This window comes from Erpetoichthys calabaricus, chromosome 14 (assembly GCF_900747795.2).
Source record: "Erpetoichthys calabaricus chromosome 14, fErpCal1.3, whole genome shotgun sequence".
In the NCBI taxonomy this organism is placed as follows: domain Eukaryota; kingdom Metazoa; phylum Chordata; class Cladistia; order Polypteriformes; family Polypteridae; genus Erpetoichthys; species Erpetoichthys calabaricus.
This window is the reverse complement of record NC_041407.2, coordinates 111,962,786-111,988,401: the sequence shown is the minus strand read 5'-3', so window position 1 is coordinate 111,988,401 and position 25,616 is coordinate 111,962,786. Positions and strand designations below refer to the sequence as shown.

The 25,616-nt window shown below is 46.3% G+C and overlaps 2 protein-coding genes across 5 annotated transcripts; one reads left to right on the top strand and one right to left on the bottom strand.

Moving 5' to 3' along the window:
- Positions 1-21,054, top strand: LOC114664794 (breast cancer type 1 susceptibility protein homolog). Of its 2 annotated transcripts, none has more exons than XM_051919019.1 (20): positions 1-109; positions 10,176-10,229; positions 11,467-11,547; positions 11,674-11,762; positions 11,853-11,959; positions 12,187-12,292; positions 12,391-12,430; positions 12,589-12,677; positions 15,685-17,394; positions 17,470-17,558; positions 18,661-18,778; positions 18,858-18,997; positions 19,146-19,233; positions 19,313-19,390; positions 19,475-19,515; positions 20,141-20,224; positions 20,365-20,422; positions 20,509-20,582; positions 20,718-20,781; positions 20,890-21,054. In XM_051919019.1, the coding sequence occupies exons 2-20, from the start codon at positions 10,186-10,188 to the stop codon at positions 20,988-20,990; spliced, it is 3,201 nt and encodes a 1,066-aa protein (XP_051774979.1). In that variant the 5' UTR covers positions 1-109; positions 10,176-10,185; the 3' UTR covers positions 20,991-21,054. The 2 variants fall into 2 exon arrangements, with proteins under 2 accessions (XP_051774979.1, XP_028674898.2); XM_028819065.2 differs by lacking the exon at positions 1-109 and adding an exon at positions 943-1,110.
- A 716-nt stretch (positions 21,055-21,770) lies between these two features.
- Positions 21,771-23,999, bottom strand: rnd2 (Rho family GTPase 2). Of its 3 annotated transcripts, none has more exons than XM_028820022.2 (5): positions 23,769-23,999; positions 23,074-23,161; positions 22,827-22,936; positions 22,345-22,479; positions 21,771-22,233 (listed from the first exon to the last, which is right to left on the bottom strand). In XM_028820022.2, exons 1-5 carry the CDS (start codon positions 23,868-23,870, stop codon positions 21,985-21,987), a joined length of 684 nt encoding a protein of 227 aa, XP_028675855.1. In that variant the 5' UTR covers positions 23,871-23,999; the 3' UTR covers positions 21,771-21,984. The 3 variants fall into 3 exon arrangements, with proteins under 3 accessions (XP_028675855.1, XP_051774982.1, XP_028675854.1); XM_051919022.1 differs by having other exon boundaries at positions 23,859-23,970; XM_028820021.2 differs by lacking the exon at positions 23,769-23,999 and adding an exon at positions 23,500-23,684.
- Positions 24,000-25,616: the final 1,617 nt, after the last annotated feature.

The window sequence follows — 25,616 nt, the reverse complement described above, 5'->3', positions numbered from 1 at the left end:
TAGATTGAGAGAGCAAATGTACTGTCAAAGCAGGCCATTATGGAGAAGCGGACCACCACTGACCGTGACGAACTCCATTTTTAAGCAAACACTGGGAAAGTCGTTATTTGTGAGTGTTTTTAAGTGAATTTTCATTCTCTGCCTTGTTCAGATCACGTGTAAGAGTCATTGACGCTGGCATCACTTATAACTGGACAGTGACCCCTAAAATCCTTACCTTTTTGGCCGTTTTTGGGGTATTTCAGTCTGAACTGTTGAGGTCACCTGATCTGCTAGTCTATCCCACCCCATCCACTATGGCGCCTCATCTCTCTCTCTCTCTCTCTCTATATATATATATATATGCAGCTCTCTGGCCTCACCTGCTTCTGCCTGGGTTTGTAGACGAAGGCAGGAAAAAAAACCAATAAGAAATCCTTTTTGGTGTCCATCACTGAATTAGTAGAAGCAGGACCTTAATAAGTTAGTAATGATAACAAATCCCTTTTTTCTGGTGCCAGGCTTCACGCAACTTAAAATACTTGGCAGCGCAATCAACAAGCACAGCTTAAATCATCCATCCATCCACAAGGTTAGTAACCAGGCCAGGACTGGAATCCCAAACTCTGGTACTGTGAAGCTGCAGAACTAAACTCTGCGCCAGTCGGCATCACACACATTCTCAAGAACTGCGAGAGAGAGAGAAGATGGGCGCTGCCACTTAACTAAGTTCATGACTCTGCCTCGTCAGCCGGTTTCATATTTTTTAGGTGTCCGGTTCTGTTAAATTCTGGACGAAAGTATTTAACGATTACTAAGCAGCGTTGTTTTCCACAAGGGCAGCTTCAGTCAGCAGCGGCTGTGATTCGCTGTTTCCGGATAACCTGAGACGAATCCCGTCAACGATAGGAGGATTGAGGCGTGACGATGATGTCACGACGTTCGTACGTATCCTTCTGGCGGGCGACTCGAAGTGCGCGAAAAAAGACGGAAGAAGAAGGGTAAACAAATCGGCGCGTCGTTCTGTTCGGGCGGCGAGTTCTTTTGCACGATGCAGACCTCCAGCTGCAAGATTGACGATGTCAAGCTGCTCTTAGTAAAGATTCACCAGAACCTGCAGTGTCCAATCTGGTGAGTTGTGCCACCTGTGTAATCGTACGCGAAGCTGCATTCTTTACACGTTCGGTATCTGATGCTCGATGTTGAATTCACTCGCGAGTGGCGTATCATTTTCTATATTTGTGACTTGTCTTTAAAAACTAATGCAGTTAAACGAGGTGGTAAACACACGAGGGCTTTGTGTTGGCAACAAATAATAATGAAACCTATCGACATTACTGATTTTTACACAGAGCAGACAATAATATCCAATCGTCAATTAGGAATCGATTACTTCAGCTTCGCAAGTCGGCGGGGCTGTGGGGGGCTTCATTTGCCAAATCGAATTGGAGTTTTTCATCTGGATGTCTCCGAAGTAATGGCATCAGTTGTATATTGTTGCTGAGGTTTATTTTACTTCTCCTAGATTCTTTTCATAAATGATAACATTTATTTTGGTGTGGATTTGTGTATTTTTAAGTATGATTTCACATTTAACCAGACTTTTCCATTCTGAAGCAGCGACGTTTCCAGTTTTACAAATCATGACATTTCAGAGTCCTGCTTCTGACACCAAAGCAAGGTTAACTAATCCAATTCCAGGTTATTGCTGCTACATTTTCCAAGAGAAGGTTGCCAGTTTTCTTCCCAATTCACGGTGACTATGGTGGGTCAAAATGTTTGAATAAACGTCCGTACACAAGCTGGGATACAAATGAGCTTTCTGTGATAGAACACCAGCAATAATCGGCAGAGAAAACCTGCCAACTAAAGCTATGTACTACTGTGTAGATGGGCACTACAGACATCTCCCATCTGCCAGGCCGCACTGTAACATGTAAGAGTAAGAGCATCCAAACGAACTAAACACGATCAGTAAGTTGCTGGTATAAAGTCGTCCATTTGGTCGTTTAGACTTGGTGTCTGCTTCCAGTTTATTTGTGGAAATTGGAAAGAGGTCTCCAGAACTGCAAGGTTACTGAAAGCTTGAAGCTTGTTATTAGATAGATAGATACACATTTTATTAATCCCAAGAGTAAATTCACATACTCCAGTAGCAGCATATTGATAAAAACCAATATTAAATTCAAGAGTGATAACAATGCAGGTATACAGACAGACAATAACTTTGTATAATGTTAACGTTTACCCCCCCCCCCCCCAGGTGGAATTGAAGAGTCGCATAGTGTGGGGTCTCCTCAGTCTGTCAGTGGAGCAGGACGGTGACAGCAGTATGTCGCTGAAGCTGCTCCTCTGTCTGGAGATGATCCTGTTTAGTGGATGCAGTGGATTCTCCATGATTGACAGGAGCCTGCTCAGTGCCCATCGCTCTGCCACGGATGTCAAACTGTCCAGCTCCTTGCCTACAATAGATCCTGCTTTCCTCACCAGTTTGTCCAGGCGTGAGGCGTCCCTCTTCTTTATGCTGCCTCCCCAGCACATCACCGCGTAGAAGAGGGCGCTCGCCACAACCGTCTGATAGAACATCTGCAGCATCTTATTGCAGATGTTGAAGGACGCCAGTCTTCTAAGGAAGTATAGTTGGCTCTGTCCTCTCTTGCACAGAGCATCAGTATTGATGGTCCAGTCCAGTTTATCATCCAGCTGCACTCCCAGGTATTTATAGGTCTGCACCCTCTGCACACAGTCATCTTTGATGATAATGGGGTCCATGAGGGGCCTGGTCCTCCTAAAATCCACTACCAGCTCCTTGGTTTTGCTGGTGTTCAGAATTTTGCTGGTGTTTAGCAGATTTCCGAGCAGAGGTAGCAGCACTTGACACTCCTTGCTGCATTCCCATTTGTATTCCGTGGACAACAACAGTAAATGAATATCTTTAGGTGTCACTGATTGAAATTGGACCCTGGAGTTAAAGAAAATCACACAAGTATAGTAATGAGGACACGTGGACTTACATCAGTAATGGAAAAAGTCTCACAAAAAGGAAAGTATCTTATGACTGCACTTTAGAGAAGTAGTAATTGAACATGTGAACATATGTGGTACATTTTAAAATGTATGTACAGTACTTTAAGAATGTAAGCTATCTTCAAAGACTTGATTTATAAACTTATTTAAAATACTGCTTCAGTCAGGAAAATATTTACCTGGGGCAAGAGGCAGTGTGCTACAATTAAGAGAAAAAATACTTGAAGGAATACAGAATGTGTCATTTAAAAGAACACCATGTTTAGATTGTTTTAGTCTACAGAACAGTAACCTCATGTTTGATTTGACTCAAATGTCAGGTTTGTCAGAATTTTTGTTTTTGTAAGGGCTATGGGAGGAAACCAAGAAAGTTCACTAATTATCCTTCAATTAGGAATTTATCATCTTTAAACATTTGGATATTTTTGTTGAAAATAAATGCTTATCATTAAAAACCCTGGTGCACTACCTGATGTTTCCAGCAATTTTCAGTCGTGGACGTCATTTTAATAAGCTTAGCAAGTCCAGGTTAGTCTCAGTGAGACTTACAGTCGTGCAGTGTGACGTCCCCAGTGACTCTTGGTCCTTCTAATCTGCAGGTTTCAGCAGTTCAGGTGATCTCCATTCTCATTATTTTGTCCAGCTTTAGTGATATTACACTTCACTTACTGAGAATAAATTTAATATTCCATGCTTGGGGGGCAGCATTCTGCTGAATGGGGCCATTAGGAGCTCGGAGATCTATGGTTTAGTTTTTCTTCTTTGGCATTGTGGACGGTAATAATAACTTTATTTATATAGCACATTATTATACATTTACATGCAAGTCAAGGTGCTTTCCAAAGAGTAATCAACAAAAACAATGACAATGTACCATAATTACTTGAATATTATCTTTGATTAATATCAACAATTAACAATAATATTTAATAAATATAAGTATACTAAACAGGAAATCAATCAGGGCATTGTTAAGCAAAATTCAAACAGTGAAGAGCAAAACAATCCTTCATTCTTTTCAGAAATAGGTTCATATTATTTTCCAGTTAAAAGTCTTATACATGAAGATGGCAAGAGAATAACCAAACCTAATTTACACACACACACATTATATTTTATATATATATATATATACTGTATGTGTGTGTATATATATATATATATATATAGAGAGAGAGTGAGAGATAGATAGATAGATAGATATGTAGGTAGAGATAGATAGATATAATGCAGTATACTGTATATCTGCATTTCTCTTAGGCATATGTACATGGCAACACATTAAGTAGAGACAGATGTTATTAAATTCAGTGAGCAGATACAAAAGCAAATGAAAGAGTCCTTAGCAGTGTTGGTTGGTTGATTAAGGATGCAGATGGAGTTCTTGATTCCTGAATGTGATTAGCTGATCAGCTGGCACAGAGGAGAGGAAAACAAAAAAACTCCTGAGATTGGGGCAATAGGAGTAAAATAAACCTGTGGAGGGCCACAGTCGGAAGACAGAAGGGAGCAATCAAATCGTTAAGTCTGATGGTAATCGGTCTCTACATCACAGAAGTCGAAATGCCCTCAGCCAGCTGGTTGCCCACCCTCCACTGGGCACAGTTGATACAGTCATCTATAAAGGTTTCCAATGCCCTGTCATTTCTTCCAGTACCCCAGGTGAGAGCACTTTGAGCAGGGGTGGGGGGGTACACAGCGCTACCATACAGGATGGGCGACCAAACAACAACCTAAGAAAAACAATGGATTAATGCTGGGTACTTATTTAAACATCAAAGGGCTGATGTTATGTTTTAATTACTGGAAAGCCAGATTTATAAAAAAAAAAAAAAAAAAAAAGGGTTTGTAGAAGATTTTTGAAATGGTCTACAGACTTAGTCTGGTGTGTTTGTATTGGTAAAATATTCCAAGTTTTAGGTGCATAAGAACAGAAAGCTGCCTCACCATTTATTTTATGCTTAGCTCTTGGAATAACAAACAAACCAGTCTTTGCAAGTTGAAGATTGCGATTCGGTACATAAGGAAACAGGCATTGTGAAAGGTACGGAGGGCCAAGATTGTTACAAGCCTTACATACAAGTAGAAGGATTTTAAAATCTATTCTAAAGGACACTGGCAGCCATTGTAAAGATATAAATATTGGGGATATATGCTCATATTTGTTTCTTTTAAATTAAAATTCTTGCTGCTGTGTTCTGGACAAGCTGTAGCCAATTTACGCCCTTCTTGGATAGTCCTGATAGGAGAGCATTACAGTAATCTAGTCAGTTTAATACAGATACATGTGTTAATTATTCAGCAGCTTTAAATTTTATAAGATCGACAGGCGGATCGGTGCGGCATCCGCAGTAATGCGGGCATTGCATCGGTCTGTCGTGGTGAAAAAGGAGCTGAGCCGCAAGGCGAAGCTCTCAATTTACCAGTCGATCTATGTTCCTACCCTCACCTATGGTCATGAGCTATGGGTAGTGACCGAAAGAACGAGATCGCGAATACAAGCGGCTGAAATGAGTTTCCTCCGCAGGGTGTCTGGGCTTTCCCTTAAAGAATAGGGTGAGAAGCTCAGTCATCCGGGAGGGGCTCAGAGTAGAGCCGCTGCTCCTCCGCATCGAGAGGAGTCAGATGAGGTGGCTCGGGCATCTGATCAGGATGCCCTCCTGGACGCCTCCCTGGTGAGGTGTTCCGGGCACGTCCAACCGGGAGGAGGCCCCGGGAAGACCCAGGACACGCTGGAGGGACTATGTCTCTCGACTGGCCTGGGAACGCCTTGGGATTCTCCCGGAAGAGCTAGAAGAAGTGGCCGGGGAGAGGGAAGTCTGGGCATCTCTGCTCAAGCTGCTGCCCCCGCGACCCGACCTCGGATAAGCGGGAGACAATGGATGGATGGATGGATGGATAAATTTTATAAGAGCTTGCACCCTTGAAATATTCCTTAGATGGAAGAAGCAGTCTTGGTAATATTATTAATTTGTGATCTGAAGTTAAGGTCAGAGTCAATAATAACTCCTACATTCTTTACCGCTGGTTTGGTTCGCAGGGCCAGATGATTAACTTTGTTTATTGCTGCCAATAACTAACAATTCTGTTTTACCTTGTTTAGTTTAAGGAACATCATACTCATCCATTCTGTTATACTAGAAAGGCAGTGGATTGAAAAGATTTAGAGCCTCAGGGTCGTCAGCTGCGCTGGATAAATAGAGCTTTGGGTCATCAGCATAGCTATGGTCATTTACATTGCATTTTGAAATAATCTGCCCTAACAGAAGGAAGCATGCAGAGTGAAAACAGTAATGGTCCCAAAATTGACACCTGCGGTACACCATATTGAATGTCATGTATCTTTAATGCACAACCTCCATAATTGACAAAAGAATTTCTTTGCGGTTTATCTAAGATTTAAACCTGGCTAAGGCAGAACCCAACAGTCCTACCCCCTGGCCAAGCTGCTTTATAAGAATATCACGACCTGCAGCATTGAATGCTGCGCTCAAGTCTAGCACAACAAGTACAGATATCTTATTTGCATCTGCATTAATTCACAAATCCTTTACTAATTTAACTGCAACTGTATCAGTACTGTGACTTGATGTGAAACCTGACTGATACTTATCTAGAATAACATTTTTATTCAAATAATTACTTGACTGCCGAAAAACTACTTTTTGTAGAATTTTACTGAAAAAAGGCAGATTGGAGACTGGCCTATAATTGTTTAAGGGAGAGCAATCCAGGGTATTTTTCTTGAGCAGAGTTTTAATTACAGCAGTCTTGAAAGAACCGGAGAAAATGCCAGAATCTAATGAACATTTTGCTGTTTCAAGAACAATGTTGATGAAGTAGATCAGAAACTTCTTTAAAGAAGCTTGTAGGAGTGGGGTCTTATGCACAAGTGGACTGTTTTAATTATTAACTAATTTTAGTGAAGCAGCTAAGTTCACAATGCTGAGTTCATTGGTGCTCAACAAAATTTTTCTTTGAACTTGGTTTTATAGTACGTCTAATATTATCGGTCTTTTCTCTAAAATATTCTGTAAAATCTTCACTTTTAGCCTCTGATTCTTTCAGTGCTAATGGAGCTGGGTTTAAAAAGCAATCAACTGTTGAAAATAAGACTTTTGGATTTCCTGTGCTGGTATTAATAATTTTAGAAAAGTTAGACCCTCTCACTAGATGAATTGCTGCATTATAGTATTTAGTTATATGAGAATTTCATAATGGACCGTTCATTTAATCTTAGTCCATTGACGTTCTGCCCTACAGCACTCCATTTTAAGTTTACAGTTTACGTCCACTCCACCCTGCCTGCACTCTCTTCTTCACTTCTCTTCCACAATCCCCGTTACTCTGTACCTTCACCAACTCTACTCCCTGCATCCTCCCCATTCCACTGAACCCTCTCTCATTTACACACATGTATTCTGTCTTGGTGGTCCTACTGACCTTCATTCCTCTTCACCTCTCCAGGGTCTCCTTGGCCTGCTCCCTACTCTCTCTACAGATCACAATGTCATCAGCAAACATCACAGTCCACGGAGACTCCTGTCTAATCTCCTCTGTCAACCTGTCCATCACCATTGCAAATAAGAAAGGGCTCAGAGCCGATCCCTGATGTAATCCCACCTCCATCACTCCCACCGCAGACCTCACCACGGTCACACTCCCCTCGTACATATCCTGTACAACTCTTACATACTTCTCTGCCACTCCTGACTTCCTCATACAATACCACAGCTCCTCTCGAGACCCCCTGTCATATGCTTTCTCCAGGTCCACAAAGACGCAATGCAACTCCTTCTGGCCTTCTCTCTACTTCTCCATCAACACCCTCAGAGCAAACATCACATCTGTGGTGCTCTTTCTTGGCATGACACCATCCTGCTGCTCACTAATCATCACCTCACTTCTTAACTGAGCTTCCACTACTCTTTCCCATAACTGTGGCTCATCAATTTTGTCCCCCTGTAGTTACTGCAGTCCTGCACATCCCCCCTATTCTACACTTCTTTTCCACTCCTCAGGCATCCTCTCACTTTCCAAGATTCCATTAAACAATCTGGTTAAAAACTCTACTGCCATCTCTCCTAAACACCTCCATGCTTCCACAGGTATGTCATCTGGACCAACAGCTTTTCCATTCTTCATCCTCCTCATTGCTGTCCTTACCTCCTCCTTGCTAATCCGTTCCACTTCCTGATTCACTATCTCCACGTCATTCAAACTTCTCTCTCTCTCTCTCATTCTCTTCATTCATCAGCCTCTCAAAGTCCTCTTTCCACCTGCTCAACACACTCTCCTCACTTGTATGTTTCCACCTTTATCCTTTATCACACTAACCTGCTGCACATCTTTCTCAGCTCAGCCCCGCCCCTCTGTGTAGCCCACCGGTCCTTTTCTCCCTCCTTAGTATCCAACCCCTCATACAACACATCATACGCTTTTTCTTTAGCCTTCACCACCTCTCTCTTCACCTTGAGCCTTATCTCCTTCTACTCTTGTCTACTTTCTGCATCTCTCTGACTATCCCACTTCTTCTTTGCCATCCTCTTCCTCTGTATACTCTCCTGTATTTCCTCATTCCACCACCAGGTTTCCTTTTCCTCCTTCCTCTTTCCAGATGTCACGCCAAGCACCCTTCTTGCTGTCACCCTTACTACATCTGCTGTAGTTTCCCAGCTGTCTGGTGACTCTTCACTGCCACCCAGTGCCTGTCTCACCTCCTCCCTATCCCTAACCCTTGCAGTCTTCCTTTTTCAGCTTCCACCATTTCATCCTTGGCTCTGCCCTCACACTCCTCCTCTTCTTGATCTCCAACGTCATCCTACAGATCACCATCCTATGCTGCTTAACTACACTTTACCCTGCCACCACTTTGCAGTCTTCAGTCTCCTTCAGATCAACTTTTCTGCATAGGATGTCATCTACCTGTGGGCATCTTCCTCCACTCTTGTATGTCACCCTATGTTCCTCCCTCTTCTTAAAATATGTATTCACCACAGCCATGTCCATCCTTTTGGCAAAATCTACTATCCTCTGACCTTCTTCATTCCTCTCCTTGACACCATACCTACCCATCACCTCCTGTCTCCACTGTTACCGTCAGCAACATGTCTATTGAGATCCACTCCAATCACCACTTTCTGTCCCTTGGGTACACTGTTCATCATTTCATCCAACTCACTTCAAAAATCTTCTTTCTCACCCATTGCACACCCAACTTGCAGTGCATATGCACTAACAACATTCATCATCACACCTTCAGTTTCCAGCTTCACCATCCTCACTCTGTCTGACACTCTTTTCACCTCCAGGACACTCTTGACATGCTGTTCCTTCAGAATAACTCCTACTCCATTTCTCCTCCCATCCACACCATGATTTCAATCCCTCTCCGATCCCCCTGGCCTTACTCCCCTTCTATTTAGTCTCACAATATATCGACCTTCTTTCTCTCCATCATATCTGTTAACTCTTTCCCCTTACCACTCATACGGCCAACATTCAAAGTTCCTACCGTCAGTTCCACTCTCTTTGCTTTCCTCCTCTCCTGTTTCCTCTGGACACATCTCCCCCCTCTTCTTCGGCCAACAGAAGCTCAATTTCCACCAGTACACTGTATTATTATCCATATTGGTGGCAGCCATTGTTAACCCGAGCCAATCCAGTATGGAAAACTGTATTGTTGTCTGCATATTGATCTGGCAAAATTTTACACTGGATGCCCTTCCTGATGTAACCTTCCAAGTTTATCCAGGCTTGGGACACACTGGTTTGTGCATCCTCTGTGGCTTTGGTTATTATAGATAATAGATTTGAAAATTCACCAATAAAGGATGCATTCTATTTCAGTGGGCGATAAACAGTAAGTACAGTGGTAGAGAATGTGAAACTCCTTCAATAACTTGTGCAAGATAATTGAAAGATGTAAAATTGCCAAGGCTGATGACATTACATTTAACTGGCTAGAAAAATATGTGTGAGGCCGCCCTCCTTCTTCCCTTGGTGAACAGAATGGCAGAAATTATAACCCAGAGGAGCAGCTTCTAAAGGGACACTGGCACCATTTCCACTTAAGCAGGTTTCACACAGAATTAAAGAATTTAGTATTTGTAAGTGACTCTGTAAGCCCTTGCATTTGCTAAGTGTCTTTATTAAATGTCTTGTTTCAGCCTGGATCTGATGAAGGAGCCGGTTGCCACACGCTGTGATCACCAGTTTTGCAGGTAGGTGTTGTACTACCCTGCAGTGGATTGGTGGGCTATTGAAAATACAAGAGTTACATGGTGGCTTTGTCATAGAATTAGGTGAGTGCCATATCAAATGAGAGACTGAGTGGCAGGATGAGAATAGGACCCCTCTTCATGACAGAGATGAACTTATGCTGGGCTTTGGGTGTCGTAATCCCAGCCAGGAGCAGTGGAAAGCCAGGCATGGGGAGCCGTTGGCTGTAACGCTGGTGTGTGGGATAGACGGAGAGAGCGAGAGCACAAAACAGACCGGCAGTCTGCTGGAGACTGATGGAGAAGAGGAAGAAAGTCAGGACTCTGATTCCTTGTCTTTACTTTATTTATTGACTTCTTTGTTATCCTGCTATGCACTCCTCCTGGCCAGCAGCAAGACATCATAGTGGCTGTGAACGTTTGCCATTTAGTTTTGACAGACATGGCACTCAATCACTAAATAATGATATTGCAGTTATAGATGCTCAAGTCTGTATTGATTTGGATAAGCAAGCCAGGAAAAATGTCACTTTTCCTACCCTAAAGGACCAATGATCCTCCAGAGGTCTACCTCAAATGGAGTTCGCTGTTAACTGCATTTTCAGTCTTCCACTCATCTGAAGCCAACTGGCTGAATCTTCTGATGATTACTAAATATCAGAGAGCTTTCTGTGGGTTTATTACTGTATATTTAAATGGATATTTTTGTATATGTAGTGTGTATATTTAAAGAAACCAAACTTGAAGCATTCCATTTTTGCCTCATATGTATCACACTGCCATGACAAGTCGAGCACATCATATGCAATTACAAATATAATAAAATTATAGCGAATGCAAGGTAACGTGTACGAAAGCATAATAGTAAAGTAAAACATTACGCAGTACGCTCTGTCAGGAATGCATTTAAATGTTTCATTTTTGTTGTATTATTTATTTACTTACTTATTTTTCATGATATGTGATCCAGTACAGAGATCTTGTACCCAAATCACACTGATTACTGTCTTGAAAGACATTTTGTTTGTGATCCACTGTTTTTGTTACTCTATTTTGCCTAAAAATGATTGCTGTACCAAACAATGTGGATGTCACTACATGCTTGCCACCCCAGTCCTCTGCACAGTGCGCCATATGCTGTCCGTCTTCTTGCCTAAAGTGCTTCACTGTGTGACCCAAGAGCCTCTGACTGTTTGCTAAGAAATGTCTCTAACTTTGCTTGTTTCTTTTCCTTGTGAAGGTTTTGTATGTTGAAGCTTTTGAGCAGAGCTAAAGGAGGACCGGCACAATGCCCGTTGTGCAAAAACCAAGTGACGAAGAGGTAAGAATGCCTGCTGCTGGCGCTGCCATGCTTTGTTTCACTGTGGCAATAGTGACTGCCGATCTGCCTTTAGGCTCAGCCATACCTGAATTCACCAGGACACTTTTTCATTGTTTGCCTTGACAGGAGTCTGCAGGACAGTCCTCGCTTTAAATTACTTGTTGATGGTTTGTTGAGAACTATTTGTGCTTATGAGCGTGACACAGGGAGTGACTGTGAGTAGACAATACTGAGGAGTGTATCTGCTTCACGGGTGACAGTGGAATGTAGTCAGCTTTCATTTTTAATCTGCCTTCTGTCTGCAGTCCACATCGATGTCCGGAGCCGTCAGCACGAATCCTCTCAGAGCTCTCATGGCAAGTTCAGGAAATATGGACCCCCCACACGTACTGAGAGGAGTGAAGCAGATGGGGTGAGGCATCATACCTGTGCGCTAGTAGCGTGTGTCAGGTGTGGTGCTTGTAATGAAGGGAATATGTGTGCCCCATTCCTTTACCTGGATGTGTTGGTGTGCATGAATACAAAGGAGTCCATTGTTCTGCTGGGAAGATGTGCAACAGACCTCCTGAAATAATGTGCAGTATATTATTGGACACTTGACTTTGTGTTGGGTGAACTTGCTGTATTTTGTCTTCACAGGAGATTCCGTCCCCAACTGTTGTTACAGAAGTGGTCAGTAGAAAGTCCTCCATTCAGAGAAAGAGGCGCATACTGGAAACAGGAGGGCTGATGTACGTCGAAACAGGTGAGTGAGGACCAGCTCTGGCTTCTGCTTTTTGCCCACTTTGTCACACACTCTCCTGTAAGTTGCTCGTTCTTGTATTTTTATTTTTGTGCTTTCAGACTCAAAGGTGGTGCTCTTTGGAAGGAAGTCCTCTAATCAGTAAGTCTGCAGATTTATTTTCGGCTGTTGCTGTGTGTGTGTCTGATCATTTTTTAAGCTTGGCTCTGCATGAGCAGGATCTTGGCGATCTTACGTTAACGTCTGTCTGGTTTCTGAGTAGTGTGCGCCTTCTGACTGAACTCTGCTTTTATTCTCAGACGACTAGTGCCTGGCTTACAGCATGGCGGAGTGGATAGCGCTGGGTCTGCTCGACGAAGTGAGAGGAAGCCCCAGCCTTCTGAAGTGGGTATGAACTTCAGTGCAGCTTATGCTTTGTGATTTAAGTGATACTCTGTTCATTTTAAATACCAAGTGACTACATTTACATTATTAATTGGTGTGGAGATGCTAGACTTGTTACTTCATATCTGTATTCTGCTGCTCGTTGTTTCATTTGTGCTTCCTTTTCTGCTTTTGCAACTGTTCACTGGCGTGTCAGGAAAGCATCTAAAGGTTCAGGCATGTCATGTCCTGGTCTGGTTTGGTTCCTGGTTCAGTTTGATCTTTGTGGACAAAGTGAAGATTGTTCTTGAGGAGAGACACTTGTTTACATCTGGGATCAACTCTAAAGCCTTGTTGTGGATTTTGGTCTTGTCTTGCATTTAAACAGACATAATTGTAGGTGTTAATATGCTCTTGGTGTTTCTGATGCTCCTCCTCTACTTCTCTGATCCCTTTATCTCTGGAAATCAAGTTAATTTTACAAGGGACTAATAAATAGTATTAGAGTACCTGTACATTTCTTCAACCTTCACACTAGTGTAGCACATTTAAGGCTGAGGTTTCTGCCTTCTCGTCTCAAGGAGTCTTTATGTTGTGTTTGGGTATAAAAGATTTGTGTCCAGAATTAGGACAGATATCACTTTTTTGTTTGCAGTAGTACCTTAAAGTCAAGTGGGCATAAGAAGAAATTCACTAGCTTTGTACTGACACATTGTTTAAGTCCATCATAAAGCACAGCTTGGAAGAGAGGAAACGCCAAGGATTACATCATATCATCATGTCCTGAATGCATACCCTACTTTTAAGGTTCACGTAACCCTGTGTTCCCAAAGCAGCCTAATTCAGTTCAGGCTCATGGGGGCTGGAGCCTCTCCTAGCAGGAAATAAAAGGAGAACAGCTTAGGATTCCATTGCAGGGCCCAATCACAAACGCGAACACGCAGGGCCAGTTTGGACTGCCGATTAACACACTGGACTTTGGTCAAAACCCTGCACTTGAACTACAACTGCGTACTCTGGATCTGTGAAGGTCACTGTGGTGGGTGGAAAAACGAAGCTGGTACATTTATAAGGGCACTTTTGCTTCTTGTTAGAATCGCCTTTTCTTGAAAATGCGCGTTTCTTCAGGATTTCATATGTGGCCTCGTTTTTATTAAATTTAACGATTTGTTCCACTGGAGGTCATTGAATTAGTTTGTACGGGTGCTGTCCCTGTGTTGAGTAATCAGGTTATTGTTATCAGCTGTCTGTTTTAGGTACACGTTCTGTCCAATGAAAATCTACAGAAATTAGTCCTTGCCGTTCAAGTGTACTGTGCAGGGATAGGGTGTTGTTTAGTATGCTAGTTAGAGAAGTACGAGCTCACTCAAGCAGGGAAGGTCTTTAATTCACAAAGACGTTGTCTTCCTAATATTATTGCTGAATTGTGGGGGGGTTTGAGGGGTATGGGGCAACTATTTAGAATAATGTTTTTATATTTTTGAACAGTGCTGACCATCTTTTAAGATCTGTTAGCTGGTCAGACTATAAGACTAGACTATCACTGATTAATGTGCCGGTTACTAAACTGGAGAAATGCTTAAAATATTTGACAGCATGTGGAACCCAAACTTACTGTCTGTGTTTCCCCCAGTGCACCACAGTGTAGCTGCAAGTCCCAAATGAAGTTTGTGTCACTTATTCTTCCAGCCCTAGTTACGCCCTCCCAAACCCACCAGTTCTCTCCTAGTGTCTGTTAGTCCCAATCCCCATCTTGCAGCAACAGGAAATCTGCCCCACTAGATGCCCGTTCTCTTCCTCAGGGCTGGTAGCCGAGCCTCTTGTTGCAGTTTTGTGTGTCTGCTTGAGTTGGCCGTGATGAGGCCAGTTGCTCAGTCAGCACTTGGCGCTCTCTGCATGACTCTGAGGGATAACAAGCACTTTATCTGTTTGTGCTCGAGATATAAAATCAAAAATGGAAAGCAGTCATAACTTAACTCCTTAATTATGTACTTGTAGAAACTGTGGGACAGTGTTCACTATCGAACGTTGTCCTGTGATTTAATTGCATAGCTGCAATGCTTGTACTTTGTTTTTTTACTTTTAACAGTCAACTGAATGTATATTGACACACCAGCAGGAAGGACTTGATGAAGAAATTCCTAATTGCAACAATGAAACTCAACTGCAAATTACTTAAACCTACGAGCTTCCTCAAAATGTTAGCTTTATACTGCATCTTCACCCATGAGGAACTGTACAGTGTTCATTCTGATTATTGCTTACCTCGATTTGTATTCTTTGCAATAATTGTCATGTCTTTTTATGAGTAGCTTTGGTCTTGTAGTCATTTGTCAAGTTATGATTTCTGTGTGCCGATGCAGTGATGATGATGATGATGAGGGGGCAGTTTATTTTATTTGACATTCCTGTATTAGGATGACAATACAACTATGGCTACAATTACTACCATCACAAAGCCTGCCAGTAGCCATGGTCAAAACTTCACCTGTTGAAAATAACAAGTTGTAATAAGTAAAACCAAAGGACTGTGCTGTACATTACAGAGAATACAGCTTAGTGTAACGAGGAAGAGTTTTTATTGAAACTCTTGGTGAGACCCGTGCATGCAGTGCTCTGAAAGTCTGGTCTGCAGTAGATGTTGCAACAAGGCATACGATCTTTCAGTGGCCAAGTAAGTCAATCACATGGACAATGGACACATGCACCTATGATGAGTGAGTGACTGTACTGTAAAGGGCGGAGTGGTGGCTCTGAGGCTAGGGATCTGCACTGGCAATTGGAAGGTTGCTGGTTCGAATCCCGTAAATGCCAAAAAGGGACTCTGCTCTGTTGGGCCCTTAAGCAAGGCCCTTAACCTGCAATTGCTGAGCGCATTGAATAGTGAGAAAAGCGCTATATAAATGCAAAGAATTATTATTATTAAAGAGAGAACATTAACTTGCAGATTGAGTGGGATTACACGAGTCCTTGCACAGCTAGCAACTGGCGCTTCCAAGTAGCTCCTCATTTGTTTTTCTGTGTTCCTTTAGAGAGCAGTGGTCTGCAGGAAGGACGCAGGGAGTGTGCTGAAGCGGATTCATTACCAACTACATGGGCAGATACAGATCAGGATTACGTTTGCACCCTGAAGCAGTCTGAAAGCCCATATTCTGCAAGTGGAGTACATGACGTGGCAGGCAATTCTGATAGAGAAGATCTTCAAGTAACTGATAGGAGAACATTTAGTCCAACAACTGACAGAAAAGCAGAGCCACTTGAATCCACTGCTGATGCCGAGGTACGGGTGAGGAAGAGCATCGAGAGAGTTTCTGAGTGGCTCCTGAATGCCACCGAGAGTCCTGCAGTCTCCAGGACAGAGGACGACAATACAGAAAAGGGGAATGACTGTGAAGCTAGCCAGAAACCAGGAGCTCAGGACCCCAGGCATCTTCTAGAGGATGAAGTTTTTGGGAGAGTTTATAGAAGAGAGAAAAGGCAGAATACTCGTTTAAGCAGGACGTCGCTCCCAGACACAAAGAGCTCTGCTGAGTCTTGCTCAGCTTTCAATGAGGAGGAAGCACAAACATGTGATCAAGTGAATAGCTTGGAATATCTGGATGATTCCGAAAAAACTTCCATCTTGAATACAAGCATTCAGACAAGAGAGGGTGAAGATAATGTTTGTGGGGAAGGCGTCTCCACTAAGAAAACTGATGCAAGAAAGGAAGCTCTGGCAAGTTCACTGAGGAAGATGAGAGACACTCTGAAGAGTGAGGTGAAGACTGTCAGAGGAGCCAGAAAAAAAAAGAGCAAAAAGTACAAAATTATCAGCAGATCCAGCAAAGTTGTTCCACCTTTGGCACTGATTAGCAGGCAGACTTCCCAAGGCGGTGATGTTGACAGTGGCACGAGTGATGGGCACATTAGCTACTACCCCAGCAGTTCACCGCAGACAGTTGCAAGTGAAGGCTTGAATGAACATCCTGGCTATCATATTCAGGGGGCAGCCATAGATGTGCCAAATCCTGAGAAGACACTAGGAATGCTGGGGTTGGAGCAGGTAATTCCTAATCGGTCAGAATCCCAGCAGGCATCTAATGAGGAGAGAGAGCGAGACCTTGTGGACAGTGAATTAGACACAGAGCTGCTGTTGAAAGAATTTAAATCCACTAAACGCAAGTCTTTTCACCTGGAGCCACGTCCAGCTCGGGAACCAGAATGTGACGAAAACCCAATGACTCGAAAAGTCCAGGCTAGTGGGACTGCTACCCTCGATTTTGTAGAAAAGCTGCCTCATGTGACCAGAGAGGAAACGTCCTGGCCAGGGGCTGCCCACTTCCCTGAGAAATGTGAGAGTAGTGCAGAGTCCCGGCCAGAGGGCGAGCTCTGTACTTCTTTGACCCCAGATGGGTTGCTCCAACATCAGTCCCCAAGTGTGGGTCACCGAAAGAGGGCCGTGCAAAGGCTACAGTCCTCCGATTCTGGCTGTAGTGAAGATGAGGTGCTCCCTTCACTCAATGACCTGTTTGGAAAAAGAAATCAAGAAATGCTGACACCTACGGGTAAAAGGTCAGACTCTGTGCCCCACCACCCTGAAGGAGGAGAGATGCAAGAATCTTGCAAGAATGGCTGCTGCTCTTCAAGTCAGGACCTCTTTTCTACCCCACCTCTTCTCAAGCATCAACAACATCTCGTCCCTCGAGGTGTGTCCCAAAATGACATAAAGAATGACTGTGCTGAGAAAGAACTGGAGTGTGCAGGTAGGTCTGTGCGCCACGGTCATGGTGGCAAGGTTTGTGCAAAGTACAGCAAGTCATGATGGTTTGTTTTTGCAGACGGCAAGCCTCTGAAATGTCACAGCTGTGACAAGAAGGGCAGCGCACTGGTGGATGACTGCTCTGGAGAGGAGCCCCTCAATACCCAGGTAAACGACCGAATGGGAAGTTCATGGCTTTTAACAAACTCTCGCTCAATTTGTCTTTCTAATACTGATAACTAAACACATGTTTACTGAAGCAGATGTTTTTATAATGGCTCCAAATTAATGCCTGATGTGACATGTGTAGATGTCAGTACCAGTGCTTTGTTTCTGCCATCATCATTTAACGTTTACTCATTTGGCTGACGCCTTTATCCAAGGCGACTTTCAACGTTTATGATGCAGTTGGTTCCATTTCTTTTGATTTTCCGATTGGAGCCCAGGCAGGTCATGTGACTTTCTTATGGTCACACGGTGTCAGCAGTGGGATTTGAAGTCCAAAGCCTGAACCACTATAGCACTCTACCACTGCGATACATGGCCCTGTCTCTGATTGGAACAATGGAGTAGAAGTTTACCAAGTAAAGGATGAGAAATTGATTGTGCCAACCTCTAAATTACGGCCCCAGGTTCAAGTGCCAAAGAAAAAAAAAATCCCAGTGTTCATCCTGTGGGATTTCCACATACTTGAGATGATAACAATGTTGTCTGTGCCCCCAGCTGGAGGAGCATCTGTGCATAAATTTTATTTAGGAAGAGCAACATCATCCAGAAAGAGAGCCACTGTCGGGCACCTTATTGTGGACTTGCACTGTGGAAGGAGGTTCCTTAATGAAGAAATCATTCGAGGAGTCCCTGGCCATAACCAATATGGCTTCAGACCTACCGTATACTGATCGATGTGCTCATCTTCCAGGTCTGTGTTTCAATGCAGAGCTGCCCTGGGTGTTGTGATGGGAAGGTCTCACTCTCTAGTAGGGGTTCTTATCCAAGTCCTCTGCTCCTCACGTCATGTGATACGATTATAAATGTGATGACGTCTTGGTCATGTCAATAATAACACCTTGGGGGGGGGGGCAAGGGGGTGATCACTTCAGAAGACTGCCCAGGCATCAGGCTTGTGGAAATGCATGCTGTGGTTGATGCCACTCATCTGGAGCTGCAGACCACCTTCTGCCCAAGTGCAGTCATTGAGGAGCAGCCCGGTGCATTACAGACATCTTATTGAGGTCATAACCGTCCACTTCTGCTTGTGATTTGTATTTAGCAAAAAGTCAAAATGCAACAAGATTTGCTACAAATCGAGCTAGAGATGGCAGTCCTGGAAGCGGCACTCAAAGAACAGAGCACACAGGACGCCGAGGGCTGTCCGTCTGGAGAAAAAGGTTTGACTTAAGTGCCAGGACTGAAGTGACCCATGCCTGACCATGCCATTCATTACTGACTTGATCCTTTATTTAAAAGGAGCTGACCCGAAGAGAAACTTGCCGCAAGCCGTGGAAGAAGGTGGAGACCCCTGTGCTGCTGTCCCAGGCATTCCTGCCCCTTCTGTTGCCAAGGCTAGACTGGAGATTGTGACTTCGGGTTTGAACAGAAATGAAATGGTGAGCTGGTTCTGGAGTGCATGGCTGTCATCCGGTGCCCCTCTTGGGCTTGCTGCCACAGCACACCACGAAGCAGGCTGTTGGGCTGACGTTTGTTATCCTAAGGTACTTGCTAGGCTCTAAGATGTTTTCTTCTCTCCAATTGCAGTTGATGGTACACAAGTTTACGAGGAAGGCTCGGGGCACCTTGGCACCTGAAGTAACCCCACAAACAACACATGTCGTCATCCAAACCGGTGAGATGCTCAGATCTGTGCGATGCCAGCCGGTATGCTGCTTCCCTGTGTTCTGCTTACTTATTGATCCTCTTTACAGACGCGGAACTCGTTTGTCAGAGAACCTTAAAGTACTTCTTGGGCATTGCTGGGAGGAAGTGGGTGGTCAGCTTCCAGTGTGAGTAGTGGGGGGGACGACTGGGGCTGAGGAGAAAGCGGGCTTCTTCATGACACGTGGCAAAATGTGGTTTGTGTGTTTCAGGGATTGAGGAGAGTTTCCGAAGGGGCAGGCGTCTCCAGGAGGTGAGTCGTTTACATGCAGAGGACGGCACTTAAGTAAATCCTTAGAGGGACAGGAGGCCACATAACGGGTTTGGCTCTCCGAATTGCATCCTGGTGCATCTCTTGATGTCTGGATGAAGAACTGGTTCTCGCACCTACCTGTCAGTGGGTTCCATTCCTGTTCTTGCTGATGAGATCACTTCTTCTTTTTATCTCCTCCTTCAGTCGGTCCTCATTAAGTGTAGTCGCATCCCCTAACCCTAACGAGGCAAAGTAAGGTTACATGAGGGTCTGATTTACTACATCAGCAGAAGCCCCCCACTTACAGCCCATTCGGTGTGGACGTTATGTGGTCCTCCTCCATCCCACTGGTCTTTAATGACATCGGTGCAGTGGCTGCAGACGGTGAGGGGTCCACTTGGACCACCCACACCATCTTAAGTATAACGAGTCAAGCCTTTAGAAGCCTTTCTCTATCTGCTGTGCTGTAATTTGGTCTTTAGTAAAGTACGTGGAGCTCTACTTCTGTAGGAAGATGTGCCATAGAAATGAATAACAATGTCCAGCATATCTGAGTAAATAAACTGTAAACGGCACTGGCCAAGCAGACCAGAGTGGACTCAGATACGACTCCTCTGTTTTGCAGTCCGAGTTTGAGGTTAAGGGAGACGTTGTCAATGGACGGGATCATGGTGGCCCAAGGAGAGCACGGACCCTGGCAGATGGTGCGGTAAGCTCCGGTGGGAGGCGATGCCAAGTGTGCAGGACCTGCTCAGGTCTACTTGTCTGTAATGTCCACATCTCCAGAGCTGGTGCAGGTGGTCCTATCCTCCTGTAGGAATCGTTTATTGGGTCTTGTTTCCCTTTCAGCTGCCACTCCGTGCTTATGAGGTGTCCTGCTTTGGCCAATTTTCTGACATGACTACAGGTAGAAAATGGAAAGTTCCAGCTCATATGCAGTAAGAAGGTGCTGTAGAGATGTTGCCATTCACGGGTTTCTTTGGTTCGTTTTAGGCCAACTGGAGCTAATGGCTGAGCTGTGTGGAGCTAAAGTGGCTTCTGTCCCCTCCCTGCTGTCCCGCCATTCTGTAAGTAAGAGCAGAGCGGCTAATGGGCTTGCTGTGGGCCTCGCTTTGGTGGTCTTCCACTCCATTGTCTGGTGCTTTGTGCTTCTTAAATTGGGGACTTTTTTTTTTCCCCCCCTCTTCTTCTTCATAATGCAGGGGCTGACGCCAGTGGTGGTTGTGCAGCTGGACCTCCAGGGCGATGGGGCAGAAGATATTCAAGGTAAGCAGAGGTAGTAAAGCTTGCTGTCAGATGTGAGTGTCACAAACAACCGCCTGTCATTCTAAAAGTGGCTCCGTCTCTCCCTTTTACATTTTTATTTCTGTTCAGCTCTCAAGAGGAAATTCAAAGTGCAGGTTGTGTCGTGGGAGTGGATTCTGGACAGTGTGTCCTGCTTCTCCTGCCAGCAGCTGTCTGACTATGTCCTGTAGCAGAGCTCCTCTTCCTCCTCCTCCTCACGGAGGTGAGACCCTCCTTCCCATCCCCCCCCCCGCCCCCCCCCCACCCCCCCCCCCCCGCCCGATGTGGCGGCTCACTTGGACTCTACAGTACAGTAGGACTTAAGTCAGCTACTCGGCCCTTGCTGCCATCTAGTGGACACACACAATCATTACTGGTTTCAGGTGACCTTAGCTGACCAGATGGCTCTAACAATGCAGGATTCTACAGGTCAGGATGCCATTTTACATTAAAAACCTCTTCCTGTGCCAACATCTGAGTCCATTTAGTGACTTTGCAGTCTTTCTTTGGCTTGGGCTTTCAGGACATGAAGGTGCATTTCTAGCCTTAAGGCTAACACTTAACGGAAGTGAGAAATGTGAAGTGGTGATACAAGCATGGCAAAGTGGGCAGCAGCCCCAGTGGTGGCTCTGGTACACTGAACTGCATGCATGTGTCTAATTCCACCCAGGAGACCCTCTCACACATGTTGGGAGAATAAGAGGTGAGTCCGGGGGCTGTCCAGTCTCTAGTGCCCACCACTGGCTTGCCACCCAGAAGAGGAATTAACCATTGGGCCAGCAACCCTAAAGCTGCCAATGCCCAAGCCCTTTCCGCTTAAGCGAGACCTGCCTCAGTGGCTGTCGGGGGACACTGCTTGAGCAAACTGGGGATTTCTGTTACAAAAGACAGGCCTTGAGGACACACCACCCTGTAGTTCGCCCACCTGCACTGTTGGCACATTGCCCCCCACTAAATAGACGGGACACCAGTAAGGAGGAAGTGCTTTATTTTGTTGAGAAACTCTCGTTCCAGCTGGCAGATGCACTTATGTAGTGATGCAAAGCAGGGGGTCCTGAGGCTTGGCCACCAAGTTTAGGATAAAAGCCATTAGTCTCTGCCTCTCCACTGCCAACCAACTGCTAGCCCCCTACCTGCTTCAGGACACGAAACCACCAAGGAAGGAATAAGGAGAAGCCATGCCAGTCACATCAGCAAGCAGCTCCGCGCCCGCTCCTTCCTCATCTCTCCAGCCTCCAGCAAGTCCACATGTCCGGCTGTTTGTGGCGGCCGCTTTGGCACCCGCTTTGAGTGACTTCTTTTCAGGCTCTTATGAGCCTTGTTCACAGATGCCAGTGTTGTGAGGTGGAAGACGTCCCTCACGCTGTTCTCCGACACTTTGGACGAGCACTCTGCGTAGGCAGCAGCCCCGATCTGCCGTGCCAGTGCGCTGCCCTGCAATGCAAAGAGGAGAGCGGGTAAACTCCCTTGTGGAAATGGTGCCACGCCCGTCACGTCACTCATGAAAGGCACTATATATAAGCTGCGGGCCTGGCTGGCACAAACCTGCTCGTGTGTGATGGGGATGAGCCTCTGCTTGGACAGCTCGCGCAATGTGCTCAGATCTGTCCTCATGTCCAGCTTGCAGCCCACTACCACCACCTTGGCACTGGGACAAAACTCCTGGGTCTCGCTCTGCCACTGGAACAAAAAGAGGACAAGCTGATGGGGACCAGTGGAAGGGCAGCTTGCCAGACAAAAGTGATTAAACTTGTCTGGGGACTGTGCTGTGTCCGCTGGCATGGGCATCTAGGAACACTGGGCGCCTTTGACTGGCTGCTCCTGGACAAGTTAGGCTTTCATGGAGCTGGCAGCTGGCACAGCCTCACAAGGCAGCAGTTGGCATACTAATTGGCAAGGAGAGCGCAGGGGCATACTGAGCTCAGTACCACGCATGTGACCCTGTGCCAGCTCTGATCACACAGTCCTCCTCTGTCCCAGTACTATGAGAGTGACCATCATGGGGGTCGCCTGCAGCGCACACTGACCTTCTTGAGAATGCTGTCCAGGGTCTCGGGGCGGCTGATATCGAAACAGATGAGGACGGCATCCGAGTCCGGGTAGGCGAGGGGCCGCACGTTGTCATAATACGCTGACCCTGGAAGAGAAGCAAGCGGGGGTGAGACACTAGGCATCGGACACCGGGCACTGTCAAGGAAGGAAATCTGCCAAGCCCAGTCATGTGGGGGTTCCACCCGTACCCATGTGGCAAGATGCCCCAGCCAGGAGGTTTACCTGAGGTGTCCCACATGTTAAGTTCAATTCGCTGCTTCTCAATTTCGAAACTCGCGGTGTAGTTCTCGAACACGGTGGGCACGTAGCTCTGCAAAGAAAGCAGCACACGGCAGTCAAAAGAGGGTCTGGAGCAAGAAACGGCGAGGACCACCGCCACTCCTCTGCCACAGACGCCCCCCGTCTATGCCCATCTCTCCGACTGTTCCCCATTTTTGCCTCCACCCAGCTGGAGTTTCTCTCTTCACAGCTGTACCTCTCCATCCATCTCACATCGCCATCATTTCTCCCTCTCTTACTCCCGTTCTGTCCATCCTATCGTCTCTCTGTCTCTCCACCCTTCAGGTGTCTTCACAGTTCTCTGCCCCGCGCTATCCTTCAGCTCGTGCATCCCCACCTGTCCTTGCCCCCTCATTTTGTTCATCTTACCAGAACTTGTCTCCCTGTCTCTCCATCTGTCACTGCCTCGTTCACCTTCTTTTCTTTACCCTCTCGTTCGGTCCATCCTTCCATCTGCTGTCCCTTTCTCATTTACTTCCATTGCGCCCATCGGATCTTCCTCTCCACCCTTCCATCTCTCCATCCCTCTACGGGCCGCTCGTTATCGTCTCCTCATCCCCTTCTCGGCCACGTTTGCCCCCTCACTTTGCCCCTCTCCCCCTCCGTCACTGCGGATCCGCACCAAGTGCCGGCTGTACCTGCGGGTAGCACTCCTTCGCAAATACGTGCAACAAGGCGGTCTTCCCGCACTGCGCGTCCCCCACCACCACGATCTTGCAGCGGCTCACCGGACTGTCCATGCCGGCGTGCGCAGCCAGGATTTCCCCCCGGAGCCCCGGCGGGCTGCAGAGATTTCCTGCAGAGCCGCCAACAGCTGCCTCACTGGAACTCCGCTCCGCCACTGCGGCCGAACGCGTTTCGGGGCTCGAGCGAAAGGCTTGGGCGTCGTCCCGCCCACTCGGACACGCAGCCAATGGCGTGCCTCGCTTTGCCACCGGGGGTGTGGTCAACACCAAGCCATTCACAAAGCTGTAAGTGGCTTGTGGCCGGACTGGAGCAGACACGCGACATTCCCGAGACGGACGGACGGCCGGTGGGAGAGCTCAGCGGGTCCACAGCCGGTGATGAGGGTCACCCCTCCATTGGTGCGTCCGCATGTTAACAGGCACTGCGGAATGGGAGTGTAAGGGAAACTCAAATCACCCTCGTTAATATGCAATTGCAAGGCGGACTAAATCCGTAAGGAGACCCGTCTGGGTTCACTTCCCGGGTCCTCCCTGCGTGGAGTTTGCATGTTCTCCCCGTGTCTGCGTGGGTTTCCTCCCACAGTCCAAAGACATGCAGGTTAGATGCATTGGCGATCCTAAATTGTCCCTAGTGTGTGCCTGGTGTGTGGGTGTGTGCCCTGCGGTGGGCTGGCGCCCTGCCTGGGGATTTATTCCTGCCTTGCACCCTGTGTTGGCTGGGATTGGCTCCAGTAGACCCCTGTGACCCTATGTTGGACATAGCGGGTTGGATAATGACTGACTGACTAAATCCATGAGTAGACACGCTTTGGCGCCAAAGCCTGCCCGGGCAGCGTCGTACTGGAGGCAGGAATCAGAAGCTGATGGGCCGCCAGCACAGAGCAGACCACATTTACGCACCTATAGTCAACATTTAGGTAACACTGGAAAAAAGCAACTGTGCTGGGGTTCACACTCGGCCACATGGACTGGTAAAGCAGTGGTAATGCCAAGTAAGCACTTACTGAAGCCAGCAAGGGCAACTTAAGAAAATCAACATGATAGCTCTAAACAAAGCCTTACATGACACTAGATAGTGAGCATTCTATGTCACCTTCGTCACAGAAAGGACTGGCCTCCCCTGCACCAAAGAATGCAGAATCAGGATCGAGAGGCCACCCCAGACACTGAGCACTTCCAGTCAGCTGCCATCTGTGTGCCCCTAAACTCTGTGCTGCCAGGCTCTGGGGAGGCAGGGTGATGGCTTTTAGGCTTCTAAGTCGTCCTGTGCTGCGTGCTGTCTGGGCTCCCCCAGTCGCGTTCATCCATGTCAGGCGCACGAGGCACACGCAGTAAGAGCTAGCTAGTGCCCGGTGTGCCTGAGTGATGCGGTTGCTAGGTGCTGGGCACGTTGTCAGCGTCGACGTAGGCCTGGGCTAACTGTTGCTACTGGATACCGGAGTGCGCAGCTCAGCGCCAGCCAACATGTGGGCTGGATTTGTGAGGTGGCCAATGGCCGCCGGGAGTCGTCATAGGGCCTGACTGAGCCCAGGTGCACAGCATGTAGGGCATCAATGGCCAACAGTCCGCACAAACCCACTTTATCTACAGTGAGGTGGCAGGAGTGCCATGGGGCATGTCGGCGGACTTCTTGCTGCAGTTGCTCCACAACTCAAGCAGCACTTCACTAAATGTCACGGACACCCAGTTGGCTCCCTCCAGTCCACGCTGATCCCAAGCGCCAGTAGGAGGCACTGCACAAAGACAGACTGAAGAAGGAGGTGACACGTCCAGCACCAGCGGTCAGGGCCACGTGGTGGC

Excerpts from the sequence above, each read along its gene's own strand:
- LOC114664794 (XM_028819065.2), top strand. The coding sequence starts at position 1,031 with ATGCAGACCTCCAGCTGCAAGATTGACGATGTCAAGCTGCTCTTAGTA. Across the intron at positions 12,293-12,390 it reads GCTGATGTACGTCGAAACAG|ACTCAAAGGTGGTGCTCTTT; the intron begins GTGAGTGAGGAC and ends TTGTGCTTTCAG. Across the intron at positions 20,225-20,364 it reads GGACCCTGGCAGATGGTGCG|CTGCCACTCCGTGCTTATGA; the intron begins GTAAGCTCCGGT and ends TTTCCCTTTCAG.
- rnd2 (XM_028820022.2), bottom strand. The coding sequence starts at position 23,870 with ATGGACAGTCCGGTGAGCCGCTGCAAGATCGTGGTGGTGGGGGACGCG. Across the intron at positions 22,937-23,073 it reads TAACATGTGGGACACCTCAG|GGTCAGCGTATTATGACAAC; the intron begins GTAAACCTCCTG and ends CTTCTCTTCCAG. Across the intron at positions 22,234-22,344 it reads TCCCCATCACACACGAGCAG|GGCAGCGCACTGGCACGGCA; the intron begins GTTTGTGCCAGC and ends TTTGCATTGCAG.